This window comes from Drosophila subobscura, chromosome E (assembly GCF_008121235.1).
Source record: "Drosophila subobscura isolate 14011-0131.10 chromosome E, UCBerk_Dsub_1.0, whole genome shotgun sequence".
NCBI classification, from domain to species: domain Eukaryota; kingdom Metazoa; phylum Arthropoda; class Insecta; order Diptera; family Drosophilidae; genus Drosophila; species Drosophila subobscura.
In genome coordinates, this window is record NC_048531.1 from 16147061 (window position 1) to 16160563 (window position 13503).

Below are 13503 nucleotides of genomic sequence, written 5' to 3' on the forward strand. Positions count from 1 at the left end.
CGTGAGAAGAGAGCACCGCTGTGGGCAGGTCGCAAGCCGAGTGAAGCTCCCGAATAAGAGCTGCTCGCAGAACACTCACACAACATGGACTCAAGTTAATGAAGCATTTTTGGTACTCAAAATTGTTCAACAAATATTACAATGTTGGAAATTGGAGGAACCTTAAAGCATTACGAGTAATAAGTATGACAAGGGAAAGAAAGCTAAGACGAGCTTTGGGCACCAAGCAAGAAGTTACTTTTCATCTGGCTGTCAAGGCAGCCCAGCCAGCCGTCTATCCTTCGTCATTGTTTGAATAGCAGTTGAATGTTTCCCCTTTACACTAACACCCTGCTAAGTTGCCAAACAGATTAGAGTCTTGAATTTTTAATCTGTTTCGCAGCCAAAGCAGTTTCCAAACAATTGAAACCTAAAATGTTGATAAGCCGAGGGAGAGAGGCCCCACACATTTCTGTGGTTGGACCGCAGCTAATGAATAGTTTAGGCAGAACCTGTGGGTTGTACGAGTGAGTATGTTTTCGTTGCTCGTTGCCACAGAACATTTAACTTAAAATCTACAAAGACTGAGGTGGGTGGGGGTTTGGTTAAGCCTTCCCAGCGGATAATTAACACGGCCCCGCAGCGCACAATGCCTTTTATGACCGCCCCGACCTGGCGCCGACTTTGGGACCCAACTTTGGCCATAATGCATACAGAAAAGTGCTTTACTTTCCGCCTTTTACCACACCATCAGGCCACAAAACAAAGTTGTGAGGTTTTTAAGAGTTCTTCTTGGGCAAAAGTTTTATTTTTTGGCGGAGTTACCAAAACTTTTTCCACGTGTCCCGCTGAAAGCTTTTCCTGCCGCACGCTCTTTAATTCGATTCTGAACAAAGCTAAATCTTGACTGTCTGTCCACACGAATACACACTTTATAATTAATTAAAGCAAGTTTGTCTCTGTGCTTGAAAAACCTGCAGCACTTTTGCCATGGCTGCCAGCTGAATATTCAATGAAAAATGACATTACGGTGACAAATATTTGCGCAGAGTGAACCCAAGAGTCGCAACAGTCGACTTTTGAATGCCCTTGAAGTGATTAACACTAATCCAAAGAGTGGAGAAGAGTTAGCGGCTTAAAGTAGTGTTGGTAATATTTAAACAGTGTTGGAAACTACCCTCCACTCCACACACCACCTCAGTCTTGTGTGTACACGTTTACTTTTGAGTTGCAGTGAAAATGGCTAACAAAAGTTCGACATGAAAAGTCATTTTCCAATTGTTTGTCGTGGCCAAAGTGCGCAAATTGTGAAAATTGTGAAAATTCATCTTTTCTATTCCTTCCTCTCCCCCCCTCTATGCAAAATGTGGGAAATTCTTGTTGTTGCTGCTGTTGCTGCTGTCAATTTCACAGATTAATGCGCACACAGTTTCGAGGAGAAAAGCCAGAAACCCTGACCATGGTCGGTGGCTGATGCTGCAGCCACATTTATTATTGACAATGGCAAAAGTTTTGCTTTTCGATGGATGCCTTGGCCCCGCCCGCAACACACCAAAATTGATTTACAGCATGGATACAGATAGATTTTAATCATCAAAGCCCTGGCCAGCACCAAGGGCTGCGCCTCTCCGCAGGCGGAAAAAGGGAAAGGGAGCTCAAAATACAATTTATTGCTTTGCAGGCAAAGAACGAACAGAGATTGTGGCTGGGGGAAGGTTGTAGGCAAAGTTTCCATGTTATTTCAATACCAGCAAGAAGCTTTTCTAGGTTTTTGGGAGTTGTATTTCCCTGTGAAATTGTGACACCACTTGAAAAGTGAATATTACATTTGGGAACCGAAATGAAATCTTTATCAAAGAAAAGAGAAAACCCACCCCAAGCGTATGTATTCGAAGTCTATGCTTAGTGAGAATGTTTATCTTTATGCGGCTAAGAGTGCCCAACTCTTATCAGCACTGCCACCACGGCTATCGCGACTACTTTTTGCGGTTAAACTTCAAATTTTTCCAACTCTGCGACGACTATAAAAACCCTGAAAATGCTTGGACCTGCCACAGTGCTCTCGTAGCCCCACATCGTGACACATATACCATTCGAGTCGTTTCTGGTCATAGCTGAAAGATGACAAATACGGATCTGAAAGCCTTGGAGCTGCTGTTTCAGCGTCCTTTGGAGCCGGTGTTTACCACTCGGGACCAGGGCAAGGTGGTGCTCGAGCTGCCCGATAGCTTCTACACGGATCGCTATCGCAACGACACTGTGGCCGTGTCCAATCGCTTCTCGCAGGATGTCGACCTGAAGATACCCGTGCAGGAGCTGGCCAACAAGCCGAATCTGGACTTTGCCAAGAAGTTGGGCAGGAAGAATCAATTTTCGCTATTCAACGATCGCCACAGGGAGATCGCCAGTCAGCTGATCACCTTGTTCATGGGTGCACCCAATCTGAAGCAGTTCGTGTCCCTGGCAGCCTACACCAAGTGAGTACTGGGGGGAGGATTCCGCTTTAAGGATCGCTGAAATAATCGCTCTTCTTGCCGCAGAGATCGCCTGAATCCGGTGCTCTTCCAGTACGCCTATGCCGTGGCCATTGCCCATCGTCCGGATACGCGTGAGGTGCCCATCACGAACATTTCGCAGGTGTTCCCCAGCAACTTTGTGGAGCCGTCCGTCTTCCGGGATGCACGTCAGGAGGCGGCCACGATCGGGGACAGCGGGGAGCGTGTGCACGTGGACATACCGCGCAACTACACGGCCTCGGACCGCGAGTTCGAACAGCGTCTGGCGTACTTCCGCGAGGACATTGGCGTCAACAGCCATCACTGGCACTGGCACTTGGTGTACCCCACCACCGGGCCCACGGAGGTGGTCAACAAGGATCGTCGTGGCGAGCTCTTCTACTACATGCACCACCAGATCCTCGCTCGCTACAACGTTGAGCGGTTCTGCAACAACTTGAAGCGTGTCCAGCCGCTGAGCAATCTGCGTGTTGAGGTGCCCGAGGGCTACTTCCCCAAGATACTCTCCAGCGTGAACAATCGCACGTATCCGGCGCGTGTGTCCGATCAGCTGCTCAAGGATGTGGATCGCGAGGATGCCGCCATTGAGATTGCAGAGGTGGAGCGCTGGCGCGATCGTGTCTTGGCTGCCATCGATCAGGGCTTTGTCGAAGATGTGAGCTCACCCCCGAAGCTGTTTCCATTTCCATTTCGCTAATCCTTAATCCTCTTGTAGCCTTCTGGCACTCGCACTCCCTTGGATGATGTGCGGGGCATTGATATTCTGGGCAACATGATCGAGGCGTCGCCGGTGCTGTCCATCAACAGCCAGTTCTATGGCAATCTGCACAACCAGGGCCACACCATCATCTCGTTCGCCCACGATCCCGATGCACGGCACTTGGAGGAATTCGGCGTGATGGGCGATGTGACCACGGCCATGCGGGATCCGATCTTCTACAGGTGGCACGGATTCATTGACTCCATTTTCAACAAGTTCAAGGTGCGCCTGGATCCGTACAACGCCGCTCAGCTGGGCTTCGACGGCGTCAGCGTGGACTATGTGGAGGCGAAGATCGGCACGAGCAATGCCAGGCCGAACACTCTGATCACCTACTGGCAAAAGTCGAGTGCGGATCTGGCCGCTGGCCTGGACTTTGGCCCGGCCGCCGATGGCAATATCTTTGCCTCGTTCACCCACTTGCAGAACGCGCCCTTCACCTACACCTTCAACGTGACGAACCGAGGAGCACGCCGCACAGGCACCTGCCGCATCTTCATCTGCCCCAAGGTGGATGAGCGCAACCAGCCGCTGCGACTGGAGGATCAGCGACTGCTGGCCATCGAGATGGATAAGTTTACCGTTGAGCGTGAGTACACCTAACACTCTATCTATCTTCATTTGCTTATTGCCTGAAATGTATCCTCAGTTCTGCCTGGAGAGAACACTGTGCGCCGCCAGTCCACGGAGTCCTCGGTGGCCATTCCCTTCGAGCGCTCGTTCCGGCCCATTGGCGCCGCCTACCAGCCGAAGGCCGCCGATGAGTTGGCCCGCTTCCGCTTCTGCGGCTGCGGCTGGCCACAGCATTTGCTGCTGCCCAAGGGCAATGCCCAGGGCATGCTCTTCGATCTGTTTGTCATGATCTCCGACTACTCGCAGGACTCGGTTGTGCAGCCCAATACGTGAGTGAGATTGCCTTAGGCGGGTTTTCCTCTATTTAAATTTCCATTTCCACCCCTCACCCGATAGACCCAACGATTCCTGCAGCACCGCATACTCCTTCTGCGGACTGAAAGACAAGCTGTACCCAGACAGACGCACCATGGGCTTCCCCTTCGACAGGCGCCTGCCCAATGCCAATCTGACTGAGATGGTCGGCGCCTTCCAGAACATGGCCAAGACCGATCTAAAGATTGTCTTCAACGATCGTGTGGTGGACAAGCCCTAAACCATCGATGACCGCCGGACCCAACGGAATTGACCTTTCGAGCTTTGAACTTTCTATAACTCTTTAAATTTGTGCACCATTCGCTGTTGTTTTGTAGGTACTAAGTTTTATATATTACAAAATATCCGAACAAATACATATGTACATCTAAATATGTATGCAATCATAGCTCAAAGAGTTCTAACTGTAATACTGATCGCTTCGAAGCAAAGGGTCCAAAGTCCAACGCACGCTTTGACTCAAAAGACACAAGCGCGACGTACCAAGTGCATACAAACATACATTGAGAGCAACAAGGGACTCAAAACTAGCCCCGCTACCTGAGGGTCCATTTGCCTTTCATGCCAGAAGTGGAGCCCAAAAAGAGAAAAGAGAGAGAGAGAGAGAGCGAGAGAGCGAGAGAGCATAAGCCCGAAAGCATTTACGAAATTACGCTACAAGATACTAGACACTAGGCAAACAAAAACAAAATCGAACGGTGCTATGCAAAAAGAGCGGGGAAGAGGGGAAACACAAAAGAAAGCAAACAAAAGATGAAGCGAGCGAGCAATGCACAGAGCTGCAACTGCATACACACATTAAGACATAAAAGAAGAGTAGCTTCGCATAGCGAAACATCAGATGCCCTTTCAGTTGTCTCGTTTGCTCCCATAACAAATCAACATGAAACTACAATTTGTTGACTTTGGCTTAAGGTCAGAAAAGTTTCTTTCACAAATATTATATTCCAGACACCGCTTGTGCGTATGGCAGTGGTTAAATAATATGTAAATATCATAACCTAAGCTGTAAGGGTATTTCAAACGCCAACGATCTCGACCCGCTGCATTTCTGCATAGAAATAAAGTAATCAAGAAGAGAAGCTCGCACTCAATTTTTTTCTCGCTTTCACTTGTTGGTTCTGCTTGGGTCTACACACACACACACACAAGCACACACAAACGCTCGGACACAGCAACATAACGTAGATGATAAATACTTACAGTTATCAGAAATCCGCAGCTAGAAATATTTGCTTGCTAAATATTTGCTTTACATTATTGAATATGGCCTGAGCCAAGGCGATTCCCGGGCCAACAGAAACAGATATGTACAAGGACACACACCCACAAAGGCTGTCCGGCGTTTATTTATCCTACACAGACACGCCCACAAAGTGGGTGAAGCTAATCCTATTAGACTTCAAAGCAGTTTACCCAACAAAACTTTGTCAGGGCCCATGCCCACAGACGTGCCACTTGGCCCCCAACTCGGACTCGAAGTCGAATTCGCACTCCCGACTCCAATCCAAACAGCAGGAGATGTGTCACGATGTGGCTGTGCGGCCAGTGGGCCGGGTAACAGCAATCTGAAAACCGATGCACGTGTGGCGCTTATTAATTTTCGACATTTACCGCGTCGAGCACTTTAATTAGAGCTCCGACGACCCACTCATAGTGCGCAACGGCATAAGAATAAGGACAAACTTCTCTACCGCTTGGAATTGGAATTGGGAAAGCCACTGGGAGACAACAGCTGCTGAAAACAAATTGATTTTTAATAGATTTTTATGGTGGGGCTTTGGGAAGATCAGATAATACCCTCGGATGTTTCAAGGTTAAAGGTTGGAGAGTACAATTGGCTTTCTTTTTTCCGACAGCGGCCATCCGGAATTAAAGCAGTCACTAAATGGTTTAATTTGATACGTGAAATTTCTCGGAAAATCTGCCACTGCCCATTTACCCAACAAATTTAATTCAAGCTAAAAATTATACGAGTTTCTGCTCTTTAAATGAAAAATAAATAAGCTTAAATTTAAATCGTGAAACATTTGCATCCTTGCATGTGTTTCGTTTTCTTTTTAGAAAAATAAATAAATAAGCTTCATTTTATATTATCTCCCGCGCTGTTTCACTCATTTTAAACTGAGTTCAATGCGCCCATGGAAAAGTTATCCGCAGTGTTGACAGGCCCCCCAAATAAGCGAACGACGCGCCGGCCAGTCCACAATTTAATCCCCTTTGTTCCGTTCGCTGGGCGTTTTTATTTCTTTTCAAAGTTGCATATTTTATGGGTACACACTGCAACCGATGTAAACTTTCTCTGAACTCAAATTAAATTTCAGACAAAACAGTAAATTGTGGTATACCGCCTGATCAGTGGTGAAGAATTTGCGGCAAATGTTTACTGATTTCGGGTCTGAAAAACCGATATTCGAGGCGAAAAAGTAGAGAATTATTCTACAAAGCTCAATGGAAAATGCATGGTATCTGAAATAATGTCCAAAAAGGAGTCACAAAAAATTAAATCGCTGCCCAAGGCAGCACCCGCCTAGAGGGTTTCCAATGCCCAAGTCAGTCTTCCGTTTTTCCTTTCTTCTCAATTATTAGACCTGGCCGGAGGACATTTCCCACTCACGTTCTGCGTTTATTTATGCGCTCAAATTGTAGAAAATTAAAAAGTAGACAAGAAATAGAATAGAAAGGAAAGGAAAAAGTTGTGCCAAGGAGGAGGGAGAATACTTTAATTTATTTTGCTAGCTGCAGGGCTAGAAAATTCGTGTTTTCTTTTGGTAAGGGTGCCAGAGAGGGTAGAGGGTAGAGGGAAGGGGACGTTACCACTTCGGCATAACTTTGACTTTGGCTTTTGGGTCGTTTGCCCCATATGTTGTTGTTATTGCAGGCATTAATGTTGCTTACTTTGGGCCCAGGCGAGGGCTTACTCTGGGCCTTGGGTTTGGGAAAAATGTTTGCTAAGGATTTCGGGCATTATTAGCATACTTTTTGCACTTCTCATGTGTGTACGAATATGTATCTGTGCGCTCCACTAGGGTGCAAACAATTTAACATGCCATACACAAATATTGTAAATAATTGAGAGTGAGCAACACTGAAGGCAATTATGAAAGCAAATCTGGCAGAAGCCAATTGAAAATCCCCATATAGTCGGTTGAATGCAAAATATCACAAGTCCGCAGTGGCTGTACGGGTTTTGCACCATTGATTACTTAATTTCTGTGAAATATCTAGCCAATCAATGCCCGTCCAAAAGCCCATTAAAAAGTCATGCAAACAGAGAGAAATTCATAGAAAACGACCTTGTGCCGATGCATTTTGAAAGTGAGATCTGCCAAATGTAAAGTGAATTTTCCATAGCGAAAAAACTGGAACATCTCGCATGCCTTGCACGAGATCTGATGAACGTATTTACGTGTATATTCCAGTGCCCTTCAAGACTCCCCTCCCGCCGCAGCACATGAAAACATATTGTTGTGAGCTATTTTTGTCGCCTGCGCGCGTAAACATTCTCTATGAATCGCGGGTCATAATTATGCCGCCTCCCTCCAGTTCCACTGAAATAATCCAACCCCAGTCCCCCCTGTGCCAGTTCAAGCACAAGCCCCCAGGCGTATCAGAAACGAAGCCAGTGAATGACTGAAAGTTATCTATAGAATTACACACAGCTTTCATTCAAGCTTTACATCTGTGCACTGCACACAGTCTGTGGAAAAAGTGTACCTACCAAAGGCACGAATATTTGTGTGCTTATTGGTGTATTTTCAGTGGAAAAAAACTTTGCAGACCTACTGTATGCAATGTGTTTGCGCGCTCGCATGTATAAAATCCGATATTCGATTTCAACAGGATTCCATGCCAATAATGACTCCATGACGCACTCCATGCCACCAGGGGAATGACAGGCAAATTCAAGTGCTACTGCGAGTACTTCCAGCAGTCATCGTTGGGCTCTCTAGTCGTTGTCCGCTTCCGATGCTATGCTGTGTCTTGGCTCGGAGCATGCTAATTGTTTGCAATTATGCTTTGAGCGAGCTTCACTTTGTAATGAAAACGAAACGGCATACAAATGTAAGAGGAATATTGTATAAGCACGCTCCGTGGTGGAGCACGTCAATTGCATTATGAAAATTATGAAAATTCTTGCAGTGAAGAGCTACCACTCGAAATGGAATTAGGTGAACCGCAGAGGGTTTGCATTCGATTTAAATGCCATACAATTACGCACCCTATTAGGGTAATTGTTGTATTCATTTAACAGTAATCACATGTTCAATTGACAAAAACCACAAAATGATGACAGTAATATTTCCCGAAAAGTTGTGTGGCTGCTGCTCGGTCGTGACATTTAATTTATTTTCCAACTAAGCGCCAATTAAATGTTCGCTTATGTGTTGTTAAATTGATTTAATGCGAGCAACAAAATCCTTTTGCGATTATTATTTCAAGTGAGCAAAGTTGATGTTTACTTTCCCCTTTTTGCCGTGTTTGCCGTGTATATTTTCAATGAATGTTTATTTGCCACGCGCTCTGCCGACAGACATTTTACCTTTCGACTGTTAATGCTAATATTTAAATTAATTGCTAATAAACCGGGCATCGAATGTTTATGCCCCCACACAGCACAGCACAGCCCATCCGACAGTCCGTCATGGCAACTGTGTTAATTTTATAATTTTACCCCCTTGTTTATAGCCCATTGCCGATGACTTGAACAAATGCGAAGCTGAAATCGCTTTTATCTGCTGCTGCCAGCCAGTACGCCATGCTGTTCGTTCCCTCCCCCGCCCCGATGTGTCTGTCCCCTGATGGGTGCTTTTTGGTGTCTCTTCGCTGTACTCGCTTCTCCCCCCCGCCCTGCTCTTCATCTGTTGTCCAGCTACCTGCTTCCAGAGTGCTCTCTTCCTGAATTTGTGCATGTGGAAAAGAGAGCGGGCATTCTCCGTCTCACTTTTATTGCAGGGGTTCCTGATTCCTCTCTCAGCTTTCGCTCTCCCCGCACAGGTATTAACGGGATCGACAGCAGCTGTATTATTTTACCATCCAGCATGAAGCGCGCAGAATTTCATGTTTTATTCACACACACATGAGGCAGGGGGGTGGTGGAGAGTAAATAAATAAACGCCAGTATTTACTGTGCGAAACAACAACAATAACACACACTCGTACTCGTACACGTACTAGCAATAATTTAAGCGAAAGAGTGCAGATTTAAAGCTATTAACTGTGATGTCAGAGAGCCATCTGTACACACACTGGGAAAAAGAGATGCAAATAAAATATATTTACAGTCAAGCGATCATTTTTTGTAATCATAGAAGAGAATTTCTCCTGTTTTCTGCATGCAACTGCATTGAGGATATGAATATAAATATGAATGGGAGTGCTTAAAGCCAGGCTCAAGCTGAAGAGTAAATATTAAGCACCCAATACTGAAGTGTAAGTGAAGTTCGCTTTTAATTACAGTTTTCGATAATATTCCAAGCATTTTATAACACATTCTCGCATCCCTTTTGGCTGCCTGCATTCGCAGAATTTCTATCAAATGCAACTTACTGGAAGCTTTAATTAATATTTAGCACAATTCAAGTTGGCTTAAGCACCCTTTCCTCTTCATTACTGCATGGAATATGGAAATTCTACACCTGGTTTTGCCGGTTTGAATGCTGGCCAAATTGCTGTGGTCTGTGTCTGTGCCGCAGGCACTTTGAGGCATTGTTGCAGACATCACAATGTGCATAGAATTACCGCGCTTCAAGGCAGCGAGAGACAACAATTGTTTTTATTTTTTTACCCCAGTGCGCTTGGGGAAATGCAAAAACAAAACGAGTGGCAGCCCCAGCAGCGGCTGCGTCTGTCCATTATAAAGTTGTTTTGCCAGAAAAACGGAAGGCAATATATACCGAGTATATAGTATATTTTATTTTAATTTGCATAGAGTGCAGCTTGCTATGCGAAGAAGAGCAAAGATCACGCTCGAAGGAGCGCAAACTTATTTAATCTAAAGGTGTCTACAGCACTGTATAAATATTTCTGCACACTCGATCCAATCGCCTTTTTAAACATTGTTAAAGACAGACACTAAAAAGTAGACAAACTTCAAACACTTTAAACAGTTTGGATGATTGACAAATCTTTGGTTTATTTTTAATTAGGATTCAAATCCAAAGTTTTATTCGGTATATTTGGCAGCAAACGAAGATGAGCGGTCAGGATGGCTTTATATCGGCGGTCAAGCTGCATATAGGCATCCAACAGCTTAGACAGCAGCTGACGCAACGACAGAAGGCCATCCAGAGGCGTGACATCGCTCCACCTGTTGCCAATGAGCCACTGGTGGAGTCCAGTATGACGAGTCTATTGTGCAACAGGCCAAGGCGGCGAGGTTCTGGCGTAAAGTCGATCCTTTGCAGGTGCGCCCCAAGAGTGATTTGCACTTTCCCCGCTGCCAGTGCCTGGAGATCTGCGGCGATAGCCTGAACAGCCATCGGCAACCTGCACCCCAAAACATCTTGCATCTGGAGCAGAATCCCTACGAGAAGGTCTACGAGGGCACATCGCTGCAGGCATCAAGAGCTCTGGAATCGAATCTACTAGGAGCCTATCGTCAAAGCAGCTCAAGCCGCACTTAAATTCACAAGTGAAAGTCTTAAATTCCAAGTTTATCAGCCTTGTAATATCAATGAACCATGAGGAGTATCAAAAGGAGAATTTCAATTAAGACAAACATTGCAAAATCGACAAGACTAAGGACAAGTCCTCGCAAGAACTGCAAATAAAATCAAAGAAAACCTTGCAGGGAAAACGTCTACCGCAAATGCGCAAGCAACTGGAGCTGTACCTGGAGATCCTCGGCCACTGCTATCGCCTCCTCGATGACAGGCCTCAGGCCACAACCTACAAATTCGCAGAAGTCTTTGGCCCAACTTGATGGCGGACTTGGCTTCAAGTTTTCCAACTGGTTGGACCAAAGCCCAAGCAAGTTTAAATATTAATTCGTTGCATTCTTCAATTCGAATAAAATATGTTTCAATTGTTGGGCAATAAACTAGACAAAATATTATTGTGTTAACGTTGCAAAGAGTTCATTCTGTTCATGTTATATGACCCTTGAACTACTCGCACACAACACACTCGTGGCATATAAAGTTTATTCAAATGAACATTGGCTCGAGAGAACTGTTTTGCCAGCATGCTTTTTTTCCACCAAATTTATTCCATTCCGACCAACTGCAGAGCATAATAATGTGCCATAAAAGTCAAGTTTCTTTTATGTACATAAATGTATGTTATGTGTGTATGTGCGATCCCCAGTCCATACGCATAAATGTCAATGCCGCAGCAGCTAAAATTCCGCCTGCCTCCCCTGCGCTACCAGACTCAGGGCTGAACCGACGCGCAGTCAGTGCTTATCCCTCACAACAATTGAAGTGCAGCAGCAACAGCACAAATTCATCAAAAACATAAATATAAAACGATGAAACAGCAACGAAGAATAAAGCACCAGAAATTGTGTCTACAAGGGATGCCCGCTGCTTTTCTGACAATTTTTAAATCAAAGTTTTGTTCTCTTTTCAAAATGTGTTTAAAGATTGCGAACTACATCCTGTTACATATGAATATAAGGCTTACCGGGTACTACAAAAGTGGTCATAAAAAAGGATCAAAGCAACAAAAACTCGGTCGAGGACTTTGCGTACTCGCGACAAAAATTAGTTGAACATTTTATATACACACACGATTTTCGAGAGCAATTATGTGCGGGGGTCGTAGTGGTTTCTTCTGGTTTATTAATTTTTATGAAACTCACTTTAATGCTAGTTTTATAGAGGCACTTGCACACGACACACACACACTCCCTGGTCGATGGAGGGCTGAATGCTGAGAAGTATGCAACGCGGGAATGCAAGCACATCAGCCACAACATCAGTGGAGAAGTGGAGAAGCGGAGAAGAGTGTGAAGTGAAGCTGCGGCTGTGCGGAGTCCTGCACCGAGCAGGTGTCAAGGTGCGAAATGCTTTGAGTCAGGAGCGTCACCTCTACACCCGGGGGCGCGAATAAACACACACCCGTAAACCGGCAGCCGAGCAGCAAAAAAAGAAATAAAGCAGAAAGGAAATTCACAAAAAAACGTAAAATGAAATGAGAAAATTGCATAAAAAATAAGACAGTCGAGGCGAAGTTGCTGTGCCCTTACTGATTATATTTAGACTGCAATCTCAGCAGATCCTGTGATGGGAATGGAAAGGCTATTTAAGGTGGTTTTGGATGGGGATAGTCCTACGATTCAATCGATGGCATTTTCACAAGTTCTGGTAGGGCATTCAAGACCAGAAAATGGAAATAAGTGCAGAAAAATCTGATGTGCCGTCTGTTGTGCTTAGCCATTTATCGGTGGCATCATAATTGACCCTAAGTGGCTTATGTTATTAAATCAATTAGTTAAAACTTGTGGAAAATGAAATTTACTCCATCTGCGTTCATCATTCGCGTTTAATTGCATCGCCGAGTGCATCCGAAATTTGATTAAGCAAAAGGAAAAAATATAATTACAATGCGGGGGAAATTGGAAAAGCGTTTAATTGGCGCCAGGGCCAGCAGGGCAGCAGCAGCAGGAGCAGGAGCAGCTGTGGGGCGAGTTAACAAGATTTACAATCAACTAATTAAACTTTTTAGATTAAAACACAAACTTTAGCTGAATCTCGGGCCAAGAGTGGAGTTTCGCCCCGCTCAAAAGTTCACAAGTTTCGAATACATGCGAAATAAAGCGCCTCGGCATCTGATGGAAAACTAATGGAAATTGCTGCTCGAGTGAGTGCAAGGGATTGCAGAAGAAGGATATAGATCAAAAGGCTAACCACAAGTTTTTGATGATAACAAATATTTCAAAAGAAGCGAGGGCTGGGGCTTGACTTTGGCCATAATTTATTTGTTAATTAAGAGCAGAAATATCATTTTAAAATGTTAAGCAAGAAAATAATCTGTTTGTTGGTTATATTTTCCGTTTAATGATTCTACGGGTATGAAGTAAAATAAGTAAAGTGAATAATGAATCCCAAAGCTGGCAACTTCGTGGAATTAAACAAAGAACTTGCAAATATTTAATTACAACGAATTTTTAATCAGTTGACAAATTCCCCGTAGCATGAAAATTCAACTGAATTCTCATTAAGACATATCGATGTGGATGCACATGTACAAAGAACAAATACACCCACACATAAGGCATATAAAAAAGTGAAGCAAGCCGCCATCAATCATACGCAGCGTGAGCCACCGTTGTGGCTGTTTGGTGGCCCAGACATG

At 44.8% G+C, this 13503-nt stretch overlaps 2 protein-coding genes across 4 annotated transcripts in view; one reads left to right on the plus strand and one right to left on the minus strand.

The window, feature by feature from the left end:
* The window catches only part of LOC117891854 (potassium voltage-gated channel subfamily H member 8), a 60250-nt gene that overhangs the window by 35078 nt on the left and 11669 nt on the right, over nucleotides 1–13503 (minus strand). The gene's annotated exons all lie outside the window — the stretch shown is intronic.
* On the plus strand, nucleotides 2020–4586 carry LOC117891856 (phenoloxidase 2). The gene is made up of 5 exons (XM_034797614.1): nucleotides 2020–2456; nucleotides 2520–3150; nucleotides 3211–3844; nucleotides 3905–4157; nucleotides 4225–4586. The coding sequence occupies exons 1-5, from the start codon at nucleotides 2101–2103 to the stop codon at nucleotides 4421–4423; spliced, it is 2073 nt and encodes a 690-aa protein (XP_034653505.1). The 5' UTR covers nucleotides 2020–2100; the 3' UTR covers nucleotides 4424–4586.